The sequence below is a fragment of the Oxyura jamaicensis genome, chromosome 8, assembly GCF_011077185.1.
Source record: "Oxyura jamaicensis isolate SHBP4307 breed ruddy duck chromosome 8, BPBGC_Ojam_1.0, whole genome shotgun sequence".
Lineage (NCBI taxonomy): Eukaryota > Metazoa > Chordata > Aves > Anseriformes > Anatidae > Oxyura > Oxyura jamaicensis.
The window spans coordinates 19815476-19837519 of record NC_048900.1 but is presented as its reverse complement, the minus strand read 5'-3'; the positions used below and the strand labels follow the sequence as shown (position 1 = coordinate 19837519).

The window sequence follows — 22044 nt, the reverse complement described above, 5'->3', positions numbered from 1 at the left end:
AGTGCAAGAAAGCAGTCTAGCTGTGAAGGCTGAGTTTCTTTTTTCAGGTCTGTTAAAGAACTAACTGAAGCCCTGCATTGTCCTGGCATTAAAAAGAAAGAAAAAAAAGAAGTGTGAAAGTTATTTGTTTAGAACCCCATAGTTCATGGATTGCAATGTCTTATAGTTTTTGGTGTTGGAATATGACTCTCAGTGCAGCCACTGATGTTGTCCCACCAACCCCTTTTTAAGCTTTCTCACCTGGCCATCACAAACTTTGAGAAGCAGTTAGTCTATGTCCTTAATTAGTTTTAATTTATTTCTCAAGCTATGTGAGAGCTGAATCTCTTAGCTCCTTCCTTCAGCCTGTGCTGAAGATGCCAGAAGGAGGATAAGTGGAAAGGTGAAAGTTAAGGAGCATGTATCTCCAATGAAGTCACACTCTTGTATTTTCAGATTAAACTTTCCCCTGGGTTAAAGAAGTTGTTCACAGTCACAGCAGTGAGTGCAATATCTGTTATTTTTCTGGCACACCATTTTAAAAGAAGACGTGGAAGAAAAAACAAACAAGTATCAGAATGGGAACCAGGCCATCTACTATTAGAATGTACCAAAGCAGCTGCATCAGAAAAAGGTACGTGAAGGAACCCCAACGTTTTTTTGGTTTGTCTGTCCTGAACGGGAAGCAAGGGGATGTGATGGTGTGTGTGTGTAGGTAACAGTATATAATAGTAAAATAAATCATTTTCCTTTAATGCTGATCAGGTTTTAATTGTTGAAGTAGAAATTGTGCAAAGCAGGAAAAAGTTACTGTATTTTATAAGTTAGCTGGTCTTCTTAAAGCTAATGTTTTAATTGTGCGTTTGGACTAAAGATTTTTTTATCAGTAGTATATTAACAATTGGTTGCAGTTCTTGTGAATATATCGCCACAAAAAGCAAATTTAAACGTTATACAATGGGAAAATAATAGTGCTTAATATGCATACTTATTGTATATATATCGATCGTTCTATTTCATGATTTCTAATGTAGAAGTGTAAATGAAAGAATAATTGTTGTTTCCAAACTGGATTTTATTGAAAAGATTAGATGCAGTTCTTGCTAGTTCTTGTTAACACAAGATACAATGTTTTCAGTTTTGTAAAATCTTTAAAATGAGTGTATCTGTTAGGTTCAAGTTGTTCCAGTAGCCGACAAAATTTGACTCTTTCTCTGAGCTCTGCCAAGGAAAAAGGATCACAGTCTTGTATCTATGCAAATGGAGGACTTTTCAGTAAATACTCTGGCTCAGTTCAGAGTCTGGTCTCGGTAAGTGATTTAAGGCTTTTCAGTGTATGTTAACTTGCCTTGTATATGCACCTAATGGTTTCACTGACCTGAAACAACTTTCCTGAATTAGCTACACAGCCTCAGAAGGCTAGAGATACTGACTGCACAGAAGATTACCTGTTCGTGGAGAAGGCTATTATACTTTCTACATACTAAAAATATTTTTTGTTGTTCATACCAGTTCTGTGTGTACTCCCTCTGACTCTTCCTGTCTTGTGTCTAACAACTTCATAAGGATGCAGATCTGTGCAATGGAATGAGCCAAATCTATACAATTTAATGCTGCTGAAAGCAGGATTCCCCTTGTATACTGCACTCAGTTATGCATTCCTGGCCTCTATATATACTACTCTGCTGCATTTTAGACCATTTAGTGAATCACCGTACTGACTTGACAGGAAAATCACTTAAAAATTGATTATTTCTTATTATCTTAGATTAGTGAATTGAACTGAATTTCTGAACACTAGAATTGACACAATGGTAAAAGCAAAACCTTAGTGGAGAAGAGGTAGCAAGATCTTTCCTATCTGATGAGCAGCTCCTAGACTTGCAATCTGGAGCAACATGGCTTAATTCAGAGAGGACAGAAAGAGAAGAAAAGAGTTCCACTGTTCCTCTGGTCAGAGTACTGAAATAAAGGAACGTTTCTTCTGCTCCACTGATACGTGCAGATGCTATAATGTGGGTCCTTTAGGCTGCACGTGATCTCTGTTTTGGTGATCAGCACCTCTAGTTAGGAACTATTTACAGGATGAGAAGTTTAATGCAACATAATTTCTTTAATGTTTTGCCCAGGAAATGGGCTGTTTTTTAAGGATTAACAATCATGTTTACCCGTGCTTCTTACCTAAAAGCTGAAGCCTCTTCTTTCAGCTGTTGTCAACTAGGAGAAGGGAAGTGGCCATATATTGTTTTATACGTCTCAGCGGGCTTAAAACAGTCTGGACATCGTTGTATGTTTCTGTACATCTATATTTCCTTCCCTTACTTTTAGAGAGGCACATGCAGGTCATGTAATAGACCCTGTTTATGTCAGTCTACACAACGAGTTTCATTTTTTAAACTTTTATTATAATCTGCAGTCAAATGTTACTTGGAAAACAATATTGAAAATCACTTATTATTTCCCTATTTTAAGAAAGGAGCAATAATGACTTTTAAAATATTGGCAAACAACACCCTAGCATTAATAACAAAGGAAACAATACATTACACTTAATCTGAAAATAATTGTACTTTTTCTAAAGTCTTTTAAATGGTAATTTGTAGGTAAGACTAGATAGATAACTTGGACCATAATGTACTCTGGAGGAATGTAGTTTTAAGGATACTCTGTGTAGCAATGCTCCAAAATGTATTTATTTTTTAGGTTCAGAGTGCCACCTCTTGTCACAGTTGTGCTTGTGCCAATTCTAACTCCTGGGATAAAGCAGACGAAGATGATATTAAACTTGTCAATATTCCAGTGACCACACCTGAAAATTTGTATTTGATGGGTAGGTTATGATAAGAATATTCAATATCTAATAGCAATGAAAGTAAATTTCTTGGTTTTGTGGCAAAGTGACACTTGTACAATACTGTGGTGTTGTTTTCTACAGTGTCTTGTGAGCATGTGTCCAAGAACACGTCCATAAAATATTGAAAGCTTGCTAAATCTAGTGTTAGCTTTTGAAAAACATATAGTTGTGACTCCTGTATTTGTAGTAGCTATAGAATTGTTTTTAGAAATAAATAGGAAAAAATACTACTGTCGTTGTTGCTTTGCAAATTTCCTTATCTTAAAAAGGCAGATGTCATCTGTTTTTGTTTTTCTTTTTAGACTGGGTATTGCTATTTTTAAAAATTACAATTCTGCTGTAATTATGCTAGTTATCTATATAGTTTTCTGTAAGCCTAAGATACTTATGGAAGCTGTGTGTTAGAGTGAAGGTTTTTCTGAACTACCATAGGTATGGAGCTTTTTGAAGAAGCACTACGTCGATGGGAGCAGGCACTAACTTTCCGTAACAGACAAGTTGAAGATGAAGCAAGTTGTAGTTCCATCAAGCTGGGAGCAGGAGATGCAATTGCAGAAGAAAGTGTAGAAGTGAGTATATTTAATCTACTGATGTTGCCCTGAAAATTCACTAAATTTTGTTACATTAATATTTTGAACTTCTACATTGCATTTAAAGGACATTTCTGTTGTTAATTAGCTTGAGTGTGACTTTTTGTCAATTGCAGCCACATCAGTGTTTACATCTGGATGGTATTAGTATTATGAAGCTACCAAGCATTACTCTAACCAGTTCTCTGCACAAAATCCCTTGGGTCATGCCTTCCGTTTACATCTGTGAGAGGATATATGCTTAGATACAGGTTTTGGGAAAGATGATAAGTTTATGAGTATTCACAAATAATGTGCTTGAACTTTATTTCTATCCATTTGTTCTCATGAACTAAATGATGACATATTTTGAGATAAACACACACCTGCACAGTTTTCATTGTTTCTAGTGCAGTAAACATCACATACAATTGTAAATTATTTTTAAGTTTAGTTCAATGAATTTTTATTATGTTAGATAAAACATGTATGTTTAGCAAGGTGCATGTATTCTGGATGTTGAAGTGTTCATCTGACAGAGTCTTTGTGCTGTTTGTTGGAAATTAATGCAGCACAATGAGCCCTTTGAAGGCTTAATAAGATTTGTTTGTAAAAATCTAAGATGATAGACTGTAATCAAATAGGAAATATTCTAATGTCTTTCTTCTTGCAGGATATCATCAGTGCTGAATTCATTCATAAGCTTGAATCCCTGCTTCAGCGAGCTTATCGTCTTCAGGAGGAGTTTGAGGCCACCCTTGGGACCTCAGATCCTGCTTCTCTAGCTAATGATATTGGTGAGTACTACTATTTTACATTTTTATTACTTGTAATAGTGCCCCTTGTGGAGGGAGCTCGTGGAAATATCCACTGAGCAATTTCATTTTTTATACACTTATGTGAAGTTTGATGCAGTATTTGTATTTTAGCTAAGAAGGGACTGAGAGGATTTTTTTTCTCATGTGGACTGTCAGTATATATCAGAATTTCGAGAATTCTTCTCAACTTTATAAAGTTTATCTTGACTTGGGTATTTAAATATTTATGTACTAAGAACATATTACTCCCTTTTATAGCATGGACATATTAGAGAATTTAAAAAGAAACCTTCATCTTTTTGAATTTTCAAATCTAATACTACTGCACCCTTTCATAATTCCATATCAAGCATCTGATCTCAAAGAACTGTGAGACTTTAAAGGCAGAGCACATTCTGCAATTAGTTTTAGTCCCTAATCTTGTTTGTTAGGCTTCAGCTTGGCTGGCACAAGGTGGCAGTGCTCTCATCTGTTAGCCCTCATGTTGTCCTGCAACTTCTAAATACAGCTCTGAGTAAGGTGGGAATTAAATTTAGGTCAAAACTAGCTTTCTGACATGTCTGGGTACACCTGCCAACTTAATTCTTAAAGTAGAAAAATGTTTGGTTGTTTTAATTTTAGTGTCTGAAACCATAAGCCCTAAATAAAGTTGCAGTGTATATCCATTATTTGTAGCTTATTTGTAGTTTGTCTTCAGGCAAAATTAATAAAATGGTTTTCAAAGGTCTCTGTGTTTAGTTATTGATTTATTTTTATTTTTGTTTCCCTGGTAATATTTTAAATTGAGATTCTATTTTTTTAGATGTGATAATTTGATTATTGTTTAGCAAGAATGTTCTGAAAATTGAGTTCTCTTTAAATATTACCTGTAGAAATCATTTGTGACCTATTGAGTAGATGTTGTCAGTTACTTTATTATGAATTGTATTTGTGCTGTCCCAACTGTGTGGGAAAAACAAATAACTAGTTTAGTGAGCAGTGCTTCACTGATCAGGATTTGGGGCTTTTTCATCATCTTGAATTCATGTCTTAAACAGCAAGTAGTATATTAGAGAATGCATCACTTTTTTCAGAATATTTTGGAACATAAACAGACAACCATCATCTTAAACACGGTGGCACTTGATTTAATACAGAGGATGTTTGTGTTCAGTATTTGATACAGAAACATTTATTCACTCACAGTTTCTTAGGTAATTACGCTCCTGTAGGATATAACTACTAGGTATAGTGTGTGAGTGTTTGAAGTAGGATATTTTTGAGATCACCACTTTTCTGGTAACTTCAGAGAAGAAACAGAAAGGTATGTTTGGGAGAATCGTAGAGGTTCTGTTATGGCTTTATTTTTCCTTTTATTTGTACTTGGTAATCTAGCGAAAGAAAATGAAAGGTGCTCTCAACAGACTTCCCTGTATTACCATGAAATGTATATGGTAATATATATCAATACTCATTGTATTTCATTTCTGTTTAAAGCTTTGTATTACTCTTTTAAGAAGTGTACTAATTGTTGATGGCTTTTTTCTGACTTCCTTTTTGAGTGTGAGTTATGCACGTGCATGCATGTGTAAACAACAACAGGAACAGAAGGTTCAAGAGCCACCAGGACAAGCAGGTCCAAGAAAATTATGAAATGCCAGTGGCAAAAAAAAAAGATAATACAGCATTCTTTACAAAGGATATTATAATGCAGAATGCAAACGGCAGTTCTCAATGGGATCAGAATTGAAGGTGTCTCTGCTCTGTATTTAAAATGAAGCAAGAATGAATATACATCTTTGACACTGATAAGAATGTGTATCATTTGTGGTATAAGAGGCAGCACGTGACACATCAGGATTGGTAGTCCTGGACAATTCATATCTGAAAATTCTGAAAGAAGCTTCGTAAAAAAATCACCCTAATCTATCACTTACTCTTCACTAATCTTAGAAAGTGAAAAGTGTTTCAAATGATTGGGAAATTGCCAATTGAGTTACATTTTTTTTAAGTGCAAATCACGAATTAAGTGTCATACCTGTAAAATAATGCTGTTGCTAATTCATAGTTCTGTTACCCCAGCTGATAAGCTAAAAGCTGTAATTAGTGTCAGTTGGCATGGTTTTTTTTTGAACTAGTTTTTCTTGGACTGTCGGTTTTCGGAGAGATCTGCAATTTTGAGAATTAATATAGCATACATTAGATGATAAAAACTAGCTCACTGACTTGAACATTTATTGATGCTCTGCCCATTGTTAAGGGAAATGTTCCTAGAAAAGTGTTCTAGGGGTGATTTGCAGTCAAACACTAATTTTATCAGCTATGTAGCTGATAAAATTGTTCATAGGGCTTGAAGCTAATAAGAAATGATCATTTAGGGCATTAAGAGCATAGGATAGTGAAAAGTAAGGGTAGGTAATATTGATTTGAATTATTTATTTTAAATGATTGCAATTACATTTGAATACAGGCAACTATGGATTGTACATAGAGATGGGAGGCTTAAAAATAATAAAGAAGAATTCTTGGAATCCCTTGGGATAGTTATTCATCACTGTCAATATATGTTCTCGGTACAGTGCTATAGAGAAAGAACCACATTGCTTATCTTTGGCTATGTGAAAAGGACAGTATCAGGATATTTGCAGAAATATGATCTTGGTTTTTATGGTTGTAGAATAGTGTCCAGTAATGTAGTCTCTATTTCAGAAGATATGGAAATATTAGTTCAAAACAAGCCATAAAAATGATCCGTGTTTTGGAAGAACAAACTAATACACAGCTTAAGTTGCATATGTCCAGCTCTTTATTGAAGAAGGTACTGAGAGGTGACTTGCTTGTTCTGAATAGCTACTTACACATGGAAAAGTTATATCCTGCTGGGGAATTTTTAGACCTGGTTGTCAAAGTCATAACCAGATCCAGTTTCTGCTTGTTCAAGTGAAACAAATTAAGTTCTGAAGTAAGTTTCTCCACAACATGTTTGAGAGTCTAAAACTAGAGTTTTAGATAGTTTTCTATTTTTTTTATGCTCTTTTGAGGGATTTTTTTATTTCCCATTGAGAGTAAGGCTAGATGGTCATTGTAGTCTTTCTGGCATTTAAGCATCTACTATTACCACTGCTAATTTTCTTCTTTCATGGGCCTTTGAGTGAACAAGAAAAAGCCTTTGTTCTCCATAATAGGTAATGGTAATCAGAAAAACACTTCTTTGTTTTGTTTTGTTCTGTTTTTTTCATCCTATCCTTTCCTCCCTCCCCCCTTTCTCCTGCCTAGATGTATTTTGTGGATTTTTCTTCCATTTTTTCCATCTGAAGCACTTGTGATTAACCACAGCAGGAGACAGAGCTTTGACAGTTGGACAGATGCTATTCAAGCATTACCAAAAGATTTGCTACAAAATGTCTAACTAGCATTTCTCATTGTGAAACCCTCAATTCTAATGAGCTCTGAATTTGATCAGGAAGGAATCTTTCAAAGGTAAAAATTTCCATTGATTTCTCATTTTCACTTTTCTCTGTACAAGAGCCCCAGAGGTTTGGCAAAATATTGTAACCACTCCTGTCCCTTACTTGGCTGCTCATCATAGATATTGCTCCTTCCCAACATTTTTTTAAGTGATTGTTCCCAAGTCATAACTTTCTCTATCTAATCAAAGAAAGTTTTTAGTGTTGCCGTTGATTTGATATTCTTGTAAAAAATGTGATAAATGTGATTAAATTTTGTGGTCCTTGCTTTCCTAGCCTGATACTTTGGCAGTTTGTGAGCTGCACCAATCTCCCAAGGCCCCCATTTCCTGTGTGGTTCTGCATAGCATCAACACATGACACTGAGGGAAACTGAGGGGGGTGCTGAAGGCAGGGTCTGCTAATGCTTGGCCTACCACAAACTTGTTTTTTTCTTTGTGATCCCATTTACTAGTTTAAATTGGTTGGCATGATAAATTTGCAAACGTGCTTTGAGAAATAGTCTTCTGGAGGAAGTTATTGGTAATGTGCTACGTGGGAGAGTCAGGAATAAGTTACCTGGGATACCGTTAGAATACAATAGCTCATCACTGCAACTAGTCTCTTTCATGATGTGGCTGAAGTGCTTCTCTGGCTGCTGTGACAGGTAAAAGATGACTTGTCAGAGTAGGCAATCATCACTTGAAGTGGTTGCATGCTGTAGTCTAATTGCCTTTTGATTCTTTTTGTGTGAATTACCACCTCCAAATGATTTTCTTCCTAAATGTGTGTAAATTATGTATTTTTCTCTTCCCAGTATTTCTAAATACTCAACTTTACACCTGTGGGTTCTGTACTGCTGCATAAATCTCTTCCTGTGGGTAGAATTGTGCCTGGTGGTGGTTGTTTTTGTTGTTAATTGCAAAACATCAATTTCAACTCTGTAACTGAGAGTTATGAATGAATACATCCCTAGAAAAGGTTTACATTTAAAATAGATAAAATAATGGAACACAATTATGTTCACTGTGGTTGACTTCTCCACTGGACTTAAAATTTCTATGAATTATCATAGGAGCCAGCAAGCTAAAATAGGATTTCTAAAGCAGAGGTATTTCTGGACATGAAATTAAAATGAATATGTAGGGCTAAACTGCTTTTGGTTTTGTGCTGATCTTAGGACTCTGAAACCTGGCCCTGGGAAGCCTAGAAACAAGATTTCCTGAGGCAGGCAGGCATAAGGTACACCGAATCAGGAAGAAGGTAATTGGCAGAAAACTGTGAAACAAAATATTCAGATTGTTTTTTCTGAGTGGTAAATGTCAGGGGGTAGAGGGATAAAGGCTTCCAATACCCTCTGTAGTTTGTTCTTGAAGGAAATCCTCACTTTTTAGATCTTTTCTAGGAGGCTGAAACATTAGTCGACCTAACTTAGGAGGAATGCAAAGAGTTAGGAGAGAAACAATAGCTTTACTTACAAGCAGAATTGCAGGTCAGAGGTTAAAAATCTCATATTGTCGTGCTGCTTGTCAATACTAAATTCTTAATTATTGAAATTCTTATTTAGATTTCTACTGTTAAAAAGAATGCTGACAATCAAGCTAATGGTGTCTTGTATAATGTGGCCCCTAAGCTTTTTGATAATATTGAAATCTATGCATTAATTACATTTTTTAAAGGAAAAAGATCGCTATACTATTAACAACAAATATATTTATTGAGTTACTACAGTTAAGATCTCTCATGAAGGTCTGTGTTGTTGGATGGTAGGTATGTCTGTTTCTTTTTTTAATTTTCTCCTCACGCTCAAAGATATGCCTGGCATTTTGGAGAGAATGAGCAGAGCCTTTAACCTAGTGACAAAACACTTTGGAGAACTTATTTACATATTAGAAACCATTTTTCCAGCTGCCCTTAAAACAAAATAACAAAAATCTTTCAATACCTTCATTGCTTATGTAAAGATCATTTTTGCAGAAGTCTGTGTTGATTAAATATATCGTAATTTACTGCCCAGAGGCAGATATCTAGGGGCTGTATTTTTTTTTTCTTCCTATAAAGCCTTAATGGGAAAAAATGTATCGAGATTATTATGTTTTAGTTTATGTGCAAGAAATATTTCTAATTCTCAGACAAGCACCAATTAGGAGGTGAGCAATCTGTAATAATTCACTTAGTTGTGCTGTCCAGTAGTACATACCATAAATAAAGTTCAAAGTAGTTAAACCTTTTAATCATAGGTTGAACACTTTTTCTTGCTTTGTGTTCTCTGAAAATAAATGTACATTAAATGATTTCTTCATTTCTTAGAGGGAAAAAAACATTTTTTAGTGGTTAAAACAGAAGTGGGACATGGGCATTTGAAATTGAAACAACAAAAAAAAACATTAGGTTTTTCTTTGTATGGAGAAGTATTCATCTCAAGAAATGTTCTTATAAGGGAAAGAAAACAATATTGCTAAGTCTAAGCAACAGCCCAGAAAAGTCATTCAATTTTTTTTAAAGATTTTGAATATAATTTAGTAAATATAACTTGTGGAAGTTCAGTAACTGCTGAAGCTTGCTGAATTTTCCTGTGAGGTCTCCTGTATTGCTGCAAGTCCTCGTTTCTGTTGCACAATAGGTATTGAACTGGCAAATATTTGAATTGGATACAATGTCTTCATCTGTATTTCAGATTTACTCTAAAGACATGTTTGTCTGATAGTAGTAACACTTCCATTCTGAATTGCATTCAGCAAAATTCTTTGCCAGAAAGCACCTAAACACAGGATGCTGAGGCTGTAAAATGTAAGATTGTTAGTTGGAAGTTCAATTTAAAACTGTAAACCAGTGTTTCTGCAAACATTACGTGTACTGAAGGATAGTGATGCTTGGCTCTCTCAGCAACACTGTTAATTTTAGCAATATCGTGCTAAAAACACAAAATAGTTTTTCATGGACCTGCAGTGAAGTTACCAGTACTAAAAAAAGGTTAGAGTTTGATAATCTGTATCTTTATGTTGGTATTTGATAACCTGGAGCGTATGCTTGTATTTATCTTAAAAGCTGAAGCTCAGCTGCCGTTTCATTGCATAGTAAAACAGATTAGCTGAAATCTTTTCAGCAGTGGCTCAAGATAATCTTTTTTACCATACATTGAGCCAGCACTGGAGGTCATTTTTTGTATGTTAGCTGGGGGTAACGTGGCTGGAAATTTCTGAAAACACTCCCATAAAATCAGAAAGTGTCTGCAAGTGTTACCACTTGCCCCACAGCTATGCTCTCTAGATCAGACCAGGCAGGCTAATTATACACCTTGTTGCTTTTCTGCAAATGGCATCTCTGAAGCCTGCTTTCTTTCTGTTCACACCAAAACTCCTGCTGAAGCCCTCATCTCTCTCACTTTGTGACTCCTGCTGTGTTCTCATGCCTTACCTTGTCCAGTTAAAACTTGCTTCTCTCAAACAGACTTAAAGGAGCAAAGATGATTCTTACTTAAAAAAAAAAAAAAAAAAAAAAAAAAAAAAAAGTAAAAAACCACCATTTTTTTTGTGTGTGTGACCAGAGCTTTCCGTTCCATTCAGGAGTTTCTCTTCAAGCAAAATGCAACGTTATCCTCCTTTTAGCTCGAAAAGCTATTTATAACAGAGCCACAATTCACATACCTGATTTAAATCCCCAAACTCTGCTCTGCTAGCCAGTCCAATGTTTCTCTTTTCAGTCCTCCAAGCACAAAATCTGCCTACAATTTTTCAACTGTTTCTGCTCGTTCCGTATGTGAGCAGCTGCACTCATTTCTTTCCCAAGGTCTCGCCTTAATGTGGGCTTTCTGCCTCCTTACAGCTACTCAGGCAAACTCTAATTGCTTTTGCCCACTTATTTTCCTTTTTGTTTCCTCTGCCCATCAACTTGAGATCCCTAATAAAAGGGGTGAAATCTAATGAAGCTGTGCCAGTTCCGTACAGAAATAAGGAATACTTGTACAATAGTTCATGCATTTAAGGCCTTACAATACTATGCAGATAGAACTGGTTAACCTACACTGTATTATCTGTGTGTTTATCATTTACCCTGTAACAGCAAACACATGTGACTACCTCCACTTTAAAAGCCTATTTAGGGTTACAAACACTTATTTAGTTAACTTTTGAAGAGTGTCTGAAATAATAAACTACTGTTTTATATTAAGATATTACACATTGAGAGATTTTTTTGCACTTCTCAAATATTAATTTTTAGAACTGTGTCAAAAAAGGAGTGTGAACACCAAATTATTTTTTAAGAATGTTACACAAGACAGTTTAATTTCAGTCCTTTATCATTTGTAACCTTAAATCTTAATTCAGAACTTAGCGTGAATCTGCTTGTAATAAATTACACTGTGCTGCTTATTAAAGTAATCCTCAAAACAAATATTAGATTAGCTGTCCAACATGTTTTTAAATATATTGAAACAAACTATTACTCTTAACATTTTCTTAGATGTTATTTGGTGTTTCCTTTCATTTTGAAGGAAGAGCAGACCATACAAATCAATCATGACTGACTGGCCTTTATTCGTATTGAGCAATGATCTAGTTTTCTTGACATTAGACAGAAGTGGGTTGATGTTATATACAGAAGGATATCAGAAATTAAAAGCTGGTTCAAGGCAGGGCAAGGATCTTCATCCACTCATCAATGAAATTTGAATTAAAACCCCAGATCTGCTGAAATGAAAGAAATGTATAAATATTCCTTGATGTGAATAAATAGCATGGAACATTGTGTGTGTGGTTTTCATTTTATTTTATTTTATTTTTAAGACTATTTGCTGTTTGGCACTTACAAGTGCTGTTTAGCACTTTAAGGAAAATGTTATGAAATTGTAAGGAAAAATTCAAACTAGAGCACCAAAACAGGTGAATAGGTCACATTATAGGTCCTTGTAGCCCAATGTTGTTTCCAATAGTGGTTGGCAATAGATCTGAAAGGAGTTTAAGAAGTGTCAATATATAAATGAATCTTGTTTAGCACAACTCTTTGTGTCCAGACTACTGCTAGAGACTTCCATAGCCAAATTTACATCTGACCATCTATTTTCGAATTGGACCTTTGTATGTCCTTTTCAATCCTTTTTATGCTTTCAGCTTACATAACGTTTTGTAGCTATGACTTACCACACCTTAATCATTTAAAAATAATGGGGAAAAAATCCACATAGTAAGAACCAGGGGAACCACTATGAGACTATGAGATGTAATAAATCTTTCTTCTTGCTGTTTAAAATTTACGAAGTCTCTCAATACACTCCTTTCCCTCTTCCCTTTTAAACCTTTTTGTGCATACACAAAATCTTCCTGATTGTCTGATTTTATTGCTTCTCGTTTTACTTAAGCCAAAGTCCCTTACATCTCCTTGTGTGACAACCATTGTGTACTTGTGTTTATACTGGCTAGCTCTCTGTATAGATTTCCAAGCTCACTGTATACTTTTTCTGAATACCCTGGCCAGAATTTATTATATAGAGTTCATGTAATGCAGACAAAATAGGGGTTTGTAGTGACATAATACTTCTTATTTCCTGCTAGTTTTCAGCATTCTGGTTGTATTTTCTACCAGATAACCAAAGAACAATCACTTGCATGCTTCATTTTTATGATCCGTTCCTAAAACAAAACCCATTGTTGTTGCCTTTGTGTAGCTAAGTTTGTTCTTGTACGTTCACTTGCTGTTAGTTAAATCACTTTTTCCCCATGTGCTAATTGATTACTTCAGAAAAGTCTTAAAAGATACGGGGCATGATTTTCCTCCTCTCAAGTTACACTGACAATCCCCCGTATATCATAAGTCTTTATATTCATTCATTGTTTGGTACAGGAGTCATATCTGCCATCTGTAGTTTGATAAACAGTAGAGCCCTTATTAAAGGTTTATATTAAGCTGCTTTTTTTTTGTCGTTAGCTTTTGTGAAAAGTTGCAAACAACAATTAGTAGTTCATCAATTTCATACTTGATCTTGTTCAAGAACACATTAACTACAATGTGTTTATTTGTTGTGTGTTTCTTTCACATTTTATTTGTTGACCCTTCTCATTTTTAGTTTTAATCAATAGCTTCTCTGTTTGTTTGTTGTAACCTCTTTACACAGATTTACCTCCTTTTGTGTAAGGGGAAGTGATCATTTTCCCCCGTGTCAGGGTTTGATTTAATAACTTAATTTTTAACACTTTTGAAAAGTGATATATATGCCTTCCAAAGGCAGGAAGTTGCTTTTTCTTTAAAATAAAAAATAAAAAATCCTCTGGCACATTCTTGTAGTATATTTTAACAAGTTAGAGTTTACAAATTCCTTTTCTTACTAAAAAGGATGTATATACACTTAATTTCTATGTGTTTATATATGATCTGAGTATAAATGTTCCAGAGGCAGGAAAACTCATACCAGACAGATGGCAAGTTGCGAGGGTGGGATAAGTGTTTGTTTTTCTGGCTGGGGTATCGCAATGTGAGGTTATATAAACTGATGATCAAGAACATGTTTTGGCCCATAGGCCTAATTCCTGTTTTAGAACTTTTACTAAAAACAATTTATTGTTACATTAAACTCTGTTTCAGACAAGCCTTTCTTAGAATATTCTTGGGCAAAATGAAAGAAGGAGAACGTGGTGGGAGAGATAAAGACAGAATGATAGTTCAGAGTTAAAAAGATTTCATATGTGTTAGCTTAATCTTGAAAATGCAGGAACTACATTTCAACTTCTTGTGATTGCTTTTGAGCCCAATATTAAGATGAAGTATTAACAGTCATATAAAATCAGTAAATTTAGTTTTCTGCACTATAGTTCCTTTATTAATTCAATAGTTCAGCTGATAGTAAATTAGCTTTTGTCTGCTATTTATTTTCAAGGGTTTAGAATGAAAGCAGTGTCATATTTGCACACATGAGAAAGCCAGCTATATTTCTTAAGTGATATGCCTACTATGTTCAAATTGTGCTGCCATTTAAGTCAGCAGCCCCTACCCATCAGCCTGGCATAAATGGTTGTAGGGTAGCCACGTAGCAGTCTTCCACAATTGCTGTTTGTTCGCTTTGTTATTTAGTGCTTTCCATACACCATCACTACAGCTATTTACTGGTGATGTAGTTTGGCCTCATATAGGCTTTATCCCATTGTTTACTCTGGAAGGCATAAGTTGCTTGTGTATATCTTTCCTTTCCCAAAGGCCTTTTTATATCTTTCAATTTTTTTCAAGTTTTGTCTCAGCTTTCCAACTTTTCAAAGTTGAACATATATGTGGGACTAAATCTATTTTTCTGGAAAGTTATAGCAAAAGGTGCTGTGAACAATAACAGAGGGAGTAAATTTGTTGTTTTCTCGTGTGTATATTTATGCAGTCAGTTACAAAAACTTATTAAAAATAAGTTGAAGTTGTTTTATTTCCTTTTTTGGTGGTTCAGTCTAAATTAAAAAAGAAAATACTGCCAGTTTTCTCATTTTTTTGTGCGACAACTAGTCTGTATGCTCTGTCCCACCTTACCTAATCCTGTTTGTAGCGAAGTGCTGTAGAGTATCTGGTTCAAGAGCACATGCCGATCACACGAGGCTTTATTCTCTCTACTGCTATTTAAAGCTGCCCTTGCTCTATGTGTAGAAATGCCTGCAAATATTTAAAGGCAAACATTTAAATATTTCCAGATAGCCCAATTTCCATATGTTCCTTGCTTCATCTTACTTTAACCATGGTTAACTAATAGCTTGACTAGACAGCAGCTTTAACCACATTTGCTGGAGTAGCTGCTAATCAGTATCAAACTAAATTGCAAGGTCTGATTGCACTTACTGTTTATTTTAATTCAGGTATTATTATGTTGTTAAAAATGCATTTAGTAATCTTGGTGTTATTGATTTGTTTTTCAAGTGAAGCTTGGTAAACAGTGTTATTTAGTAAACCAAAGGCTCAGAGAAAAGAACTCCATTCAGAACTAACTTTTAAGGATCCTTGTCTCATTCTTTCCTACTGTCAAGGACAAGTGGAATGCAAGCAGGCCCCCATCAGTAGGGCACTTAAGATACTCTTTATGTCTTATTGTTTAAAGTTATGCGTGTTTCTTATGAATTTGGATTCCTAAAGTGTATGCTGTGTGCAGCTGGGTTTGCAGAAGCCGGTCACATTCCAGAGTGGCCTCTCTGGAGTCTGCAGAATACTGTAAGACTGTTCTGCCCTGAAATTCAAGTGACAACTAGGATTACTCTGCTGTCCCTGCAGAGTTTGCCTGTGTCAAATCTATTATGGTCTCCATTTTGAACACAGAATGTGAGTATTTAGTCCAAATCAAAAAATATATATATATTTACATGTTCTGATTAACACTTAGTTCGCTGAGTGTCAACGGTTGAATAGTTGGTTCTGTCTTTCTATCTTCCTATTAATTCCTGGGATAAAAAAAGGTACCTACCTATCTTATCACTGCCTTCATGCCTGCAGGCTGCATGACGTGCATATTAACATAACTGTTTTTCAGGAGTAGAGTGTTTCATTTTTTTAAAATAGGTTATTACCAACTGTTAACACAGTATGCTTTTTTTGTAATGGAAGAGCAAATGAATATGTAGGTTCCTTTTGTCAGTCTGTCTCTCTCACTTTGAAATGTGAACATCCCTGAAGTGTAAAAGACTGGCTAAAGAAAAAAACTTTCCAACTATTTTGTGTTTAAAATGTTGCTTCAAAGAGAACTGATATTCATGAATGTGCTTGATGATCCTATACTCTTGTACTGTGTTGGGCAAAATAGTCCATATGCTAGCTTACTAAACTGTTTACTTTTTCATTTTTTGTATATAGCTATTTAAGGAACTTCATAAAGCAAAAAGTTTCAGGTGCTGAGCAATGGTTGCTGGCTATTTTTGTACTTTTTCACTGACTGTTCCTACTGTCTCCTCGTCTTATCAAGAACAGCATGGTAGGGAAGCCAAAATGGTGTTGGAAAGAAGCAAGGGGTACCAATAGTAATGAACTTGTCCAAATGTCATGTTATTAGTGCTCACTGGTGTTTCTTAGATTTACATAGGTGTGCTAGAACAGAGGACAGAGGGATAAGTTCATTTACCTTTGATATTCCTCTCTCAAATCTTGTGAGAAGACTTTTCTACTTAACCTATATATGGAAGCCTCTGATGTAGGAAACATATTCAAGGAGCTAATTCCAGATGTGTAAGCCTCAAAATTAATCTTGCACTTCCTTTTCTTTTAAATATGATACTGCATTTTGAATTTGTTCTGCATCACAGAGAGTTAATGTGCTATCACACTGTATGTGACTGAACAGACCATTCTATTGTCAGTAGAAAGTGCATGTGCAAAAATAGTGGCAGGTTGTTCTTGTTTTTAGGATGTGAAGAACTAAGAAAAGGTGGTGACGTTCAAATCTGATGACTAAGGCATCTGGCAGTCTTCACAGTGCTGTGCTATAAATCTCCAGTGGACAGCCTACGTTTTAAAATAAGCATCATGTGAATTCAAACTAGACTTTGCTATGGCTGAGATAGATGTTATGCTTTCTGAACTACAGGAGAAGAGAGTACTCTGATAAAAAGTATGAAGTGAGAGCTTTGTGTTGCACATCCATCTAAACAGACTCTGAGACAGCTTAGACAGCTGAGCAAACCTGATTACCAAATCTTTTCTTTTTAATCAAATGTAACTACAGAGGCTGATTGTTATCCAAATTATTACCTCAGAACAGGAGGCTGATCAGAAATCAAATTTAATTCAGGGATTTAATCCAGATGCATTAATTTTTAGCTTTACGTCAAAGAAAAGAATTTACGGAAAGTATAACCCATTAAAAATGTAGAACCTTATAATATGTAGTTACAAATAATCAAAGTTTACATTTTCAAAGAACTAAGAATCTGTATTATGGGGAGAAACCTAACAGTGATATGTAGTTTATACATAATATACATCTCAAATCTGTGTCAAGTTCATATGTCTACATCAAGCAGAGAGTCAGAGCAGGAAACCAAGAAAGTGAATATAGGCATATATTTACTTTTATTTGCTAAGCTGATTTCTAAGTTAACAGCACATATGACGTATTAGTTCATGTTATCAATTGCATTTTAGATGATGCTGTATTTTATTAAAATTGAATAATCTACCAAGAGTGTTTATCTTGCCTCTTCGAGATTTAAACTGGAGAACTCCTAATGCTGAGGCCTCTCTATTTTGACTATGGGTCTTAAAGTAAAGCATGCCATAATGATTCAGAAGCAGTTTTCACAGGTCACATTCTTTGCAACAAAATCATATTTCTGGCAACCATCAGAATTATTCCAATCCAGTTATCAAATTTGTGCTGTGTTTCCCTTTGGATGAGAGCATTCAAGGTGCTTGATTTTACGGTTGGAAAATACAAGAACAGCAGCCATGTTGTTCATTTTCATACATTGTTAAGCATGTGGTGGTCAGCAGATAATATAACTTTATGGGCAAAGTCAGTATCGTGAAGGTCTGAAAATAACCATATTATTTCAAACATCCCAGAAATTGCTATTAAAGTATGTGGAAAATGTCCTAAAGATGATAAGGTTATTTTAAGCAAGTTGCATCTTTTTCTAGACAGTTGTTCTCTGCATGAAAACTACTGGGGCATTTGTTAAGAAGGATATAATGGGAAGGCTCAGCAGTTAGCTTAGCTGAAGCTTACCTTAAAAGTCTGTGAAGATCTACGCGTGCTAGGAGAAAGGTAAAACTGTGACTACTCAGTGCTGTCCCGTGCTCTCTGTTCCCCAGTTGTTCCTTTCCATTAAACCACTGCTCTGGTAGCTGAGCTCGTAGCAAAACGCTGGGGAGCAGAAGCGGTGTGTTTGCAGCAGGGCCTGCTGGAGGTGGGGGTATGTACTGGCAGGACAGTCAGAAAGCACTGGAGTGGGATTTGTTTTCCTTTAAATAAATGCCTGAGTAGCTCTTGCTTAGTGCATTTTGGTTCACATCAGAGCAGTCCTGACAAAGAATGATGAGATGTTTTACTGGTGATGCATGCTGGCGGACTATAAAAGTACGAGATTTGGTTAGATATTTTTAAAAGACTCTGAGCTAAAATATGTTTTTGTGCTTGAGGCAATAACGGCTTTGTTCATATACAATAAATTGAGAAGCCCCACGCCATAAGCACTTTCTTAAATCTGGATATTTGTGTTATTGGGGAATTGTAAATGAGTAGCTTAACAGTAAGTGTTAAATCAGGAGTGTGGTCGGTGTGGTCACCCTGCTCCATTCTTGGCTAGCCTTTTGTAACTGCTTGCTGAGTGACCTAGCCATCAGAAGGTGCCGTCTGAAGGTTGAGGTTGGTTTCCTTTTATAAGCATGGCCTGAAGTAAAATTTAGTGCTTTCTAGGTGCATGGTGGAAGACTTCATGTAATACATTAGTAGCTACTTAGTAGGACTGACAAATTTTAAAAGAATATTCAGTCAACACTGTCAGAGTTATGACTATTTATAAATGTAAATGAAGCTGCTTTTGGATGCTTCAGCAACAGTGTTGACAAAACACAGTGCTGCTTGTGACCTAGCTATAAGACAGTGACACATTCTTTTGTAATTTAATTAGATAGTAATTCATGCTTCTGTGCTCTCTGAACTTGTTTATTGTAATTCCGTTGTCTAGGCATGAAGTCACGCATCTAAGGGATGTGACTAGCACAAAACACAGTGGCTGTCTGTGCGGTAACCTGGCAGAATATGGGGAAAGTGTTACTGTAAGTGTACCCAGACTTCTCATAAGTGGATTCCTCTGCAAGGCTAACTCCTCTCCAGAGTCTATCAAGGGGCTGGCTTACCTTGTAGAAGTGCTTTTCCTTTCCCATCCTGCTTTCCTGCTTGTGATGTATTACTGCACTAATGTGCCACTGAAGTGGGTGGCTGGGGATAATAGGAAGCCATGGCTTTACCGGTGACACTCAGAACTAGATTCCTTCACCCTCCGTGAATTCTTTGCCAGGGGATAAGTGCTTTCCTTTTTTATCTGCTGCACATAAGTGCAAAGCTCACTTGCAAACTCATGCCATGTTTCATTCAGGGTTGTAGGGAAGATAACACGCACATTCAGAATTTTAAAATGTTATTTGTAGATGCATACTTCCCAAATGAATTCTAAAAAGTTGACTTCTATGCAATTCCATCTCTAAGGTCAAATGCTGCTTTGCAAATTGAGAAGTTTATTTTTTGGTCTGTCATACCACAGGAATCTACCAGAGACAAAGACAAATAAATATGCTAGATTAGTACTCTGTAATTGATGTGATATATTTTTTAGCCTGCTTAGTTTTGAATACATAGTTGTTTGCATAATCTTATAAAGCTGGGATTACTTTTACAAGCTTTAGCCATACTCTGTATTCTTAGCATTTTTGAATACCCTTAATCTAACTTTAGAACCAGTTATGCATTTTAAAGCACCACAGCTTAGAGTCTTTATGGCAATTACTGTTGTCAGTATCACATCTGAAACCCTACTTCATCCTCTTTACAAATATAAACGAACTGTAAATAACTCCTGGGCTTCTTAAATAAGTACATCGTATTTGAAGCTCACATACTCGCTGGTATTTATTTCTTTAAGGTATTAGACTCCATAGGAACTTGGGCTGGCTGTATGAGCAGATGCAGCCGCGGGTGGGTGGGTTCCTCTTGCAGCTGTTCATTCCGGGATTCTCATTGTGCTGCTGTCTCTTTTTTCATGTTCTCATGTCTAAGAATGTTCTCCTGGTACTTGCATGGTATGTACTCTAACTGTAACTTAATTTTCACCCTACTGTTTTCATAATAATGTGTTCTCTGCACAGTGCGGGTATCGATAAGCATCTGCTAGGCTAAGGGTATTTTAGAGTATTAGGGCAGTGGTAGCCAGAAAGTCAGAAATAGCTGACAAGGCTGTGTTGTTTATATGGGTACACTCTCATTTGTATAGACATACCACTTGTCAAAGGTATTAATGTTATTTCACTTAACATTAGCAACCTTTTATGAATCAGTATTTTGTCATAACGTGCAAATGCTGTGCATTTTTGTAATAGTGAGAAGTGGTTTTTGTGTTTTTTGAAAACACAGGTATTCCATATTCAGCAAACACAAATATTTTGTCTAAGTGAACATTTTAGGCCCATATTAGGAATATTGGAATTATGACCTTAGCAAAAATAAATTATTAATACTCTATTCAAAAAAAAAAAATATTGCTACCACAGTCAACTATACAGCCTTAGTTTAAATAATAGTAAATTAAAAAAAAATCTTCACTTGGAAAAAAAATATATACTTTTCACTTTTAAAAAAAAAAAAAGGGAAAAGAAAAAATCAAATAATTACTCTTTTTGCATTTGCTATCCTGCTTAATGAAGTAAGTTTGTTGCACCATTTGTTGTTGGCTTTTGTGTTTGGTTGTTGCCCCTCCTCCCCTATGACTATCCCTAGTATCCCTGTGGCTAGGTATGTATAATGAATCATCTTGGAGTTTGCTACATACTCAGTAATCTTTTTAGAATGACAAAAATCATATCAGAAATTTAATCCCTCACTGACATACTAGTATAAATGTTAGTGAGGTTCCTAATGAGTCTTGGAAAGATTACTAGAATTAATAAGTTCTTTCATTCTTCTACCATGAAGTAGAGGTTTCTGGCCGTTTTACAAGTTCGTATGAAATTACTGCCTTAACTGTGTTTGGGACATCCCTATGAGGGTGACAGAGACTTTCTGAGATTGTAAATAGGTTGATATATGAGACTACTTGACAGCTGCACTTGGTGTACATAAGAGCTGTGTCCTTATCTTAGCATCTTGAGTAAAGCCATCAGTAGGATCATTAACAGTATGGCCCACTTGTTACTCTTACGAGAGTTTTTAATTTGTATTGCTACTTATAAGGCTGTTTACTTCTCATGAAGAAAATGTTGCCTATAGACTGGGAGTGTCAGGAAAACAGTATTTCTTTGGATTGCATTTGAACCAGGTGCTGAAGAGCTTTTCTAACCTTGAGATGTAGATACTCTTGTTTTAATTGCAATTTTATTATGGAAAATAACTTGGCCAAAACAAGAGGTTCAGTGGAAAAATCCATGACCAGGCTGTACATCCCCGTGCAGCCCAGTGTTTAACAGTGTTATTACAGTTCCAGCAACTGCTGATGTGAAAAAGTGATATTAGAAAATCATTTAATGTAATATTAGAGGGATATTAATGCAAATTATGAGCTAGAAATAAGGAGGAAACATTATGTTACCCATCTGCTTTTACCAGTTGTCAAGCAAATGCTTTACAGACCACAGTTTTGGTTTTGTGTTCCAGCTCTTTAGATTCCAGTCTGTGATTGTTTCACAACCAGCTTGGATGCTGCTGTACTTTTCTTCTTGGTTTTTAGAGGTTGGAAGCA

The 22044-nt window shown here is 35.6% G+C and overlaps 1 protein-coding gene across 2 annotated transcripts in view; it reads left to right on the top strand.

Moving 5' to 3' along the window:
* MIGA1 (mitoguardin 1) overlaps positions 1–22044 on the top strand; it is a 41835-nt gene that overhangs the window by 2675 nt on the left and 17116 nt on the right. For both annotated transcript variants that reach the window (XM_035333312.1, XM_035333311.1), the window contains exons 3-7: positions 436–613; positions 1153–1289; positions 2683–2809; positions 3266–3402; positions 4076–4199. In XM_035333312.1, coding sequence (XP_035189203.1) covers positions 436–613; positions 1153–1289; positions 2683–2809; positions 3266–3402; positions 4076–4199 — 703 coding nt within the window. The remainder of the gene's footprint in view (positions 1–435; positions 614–1152; positions 1290–2682; positions 2810–3265; positions 3403–4075; positions 4200–22044) is intronic.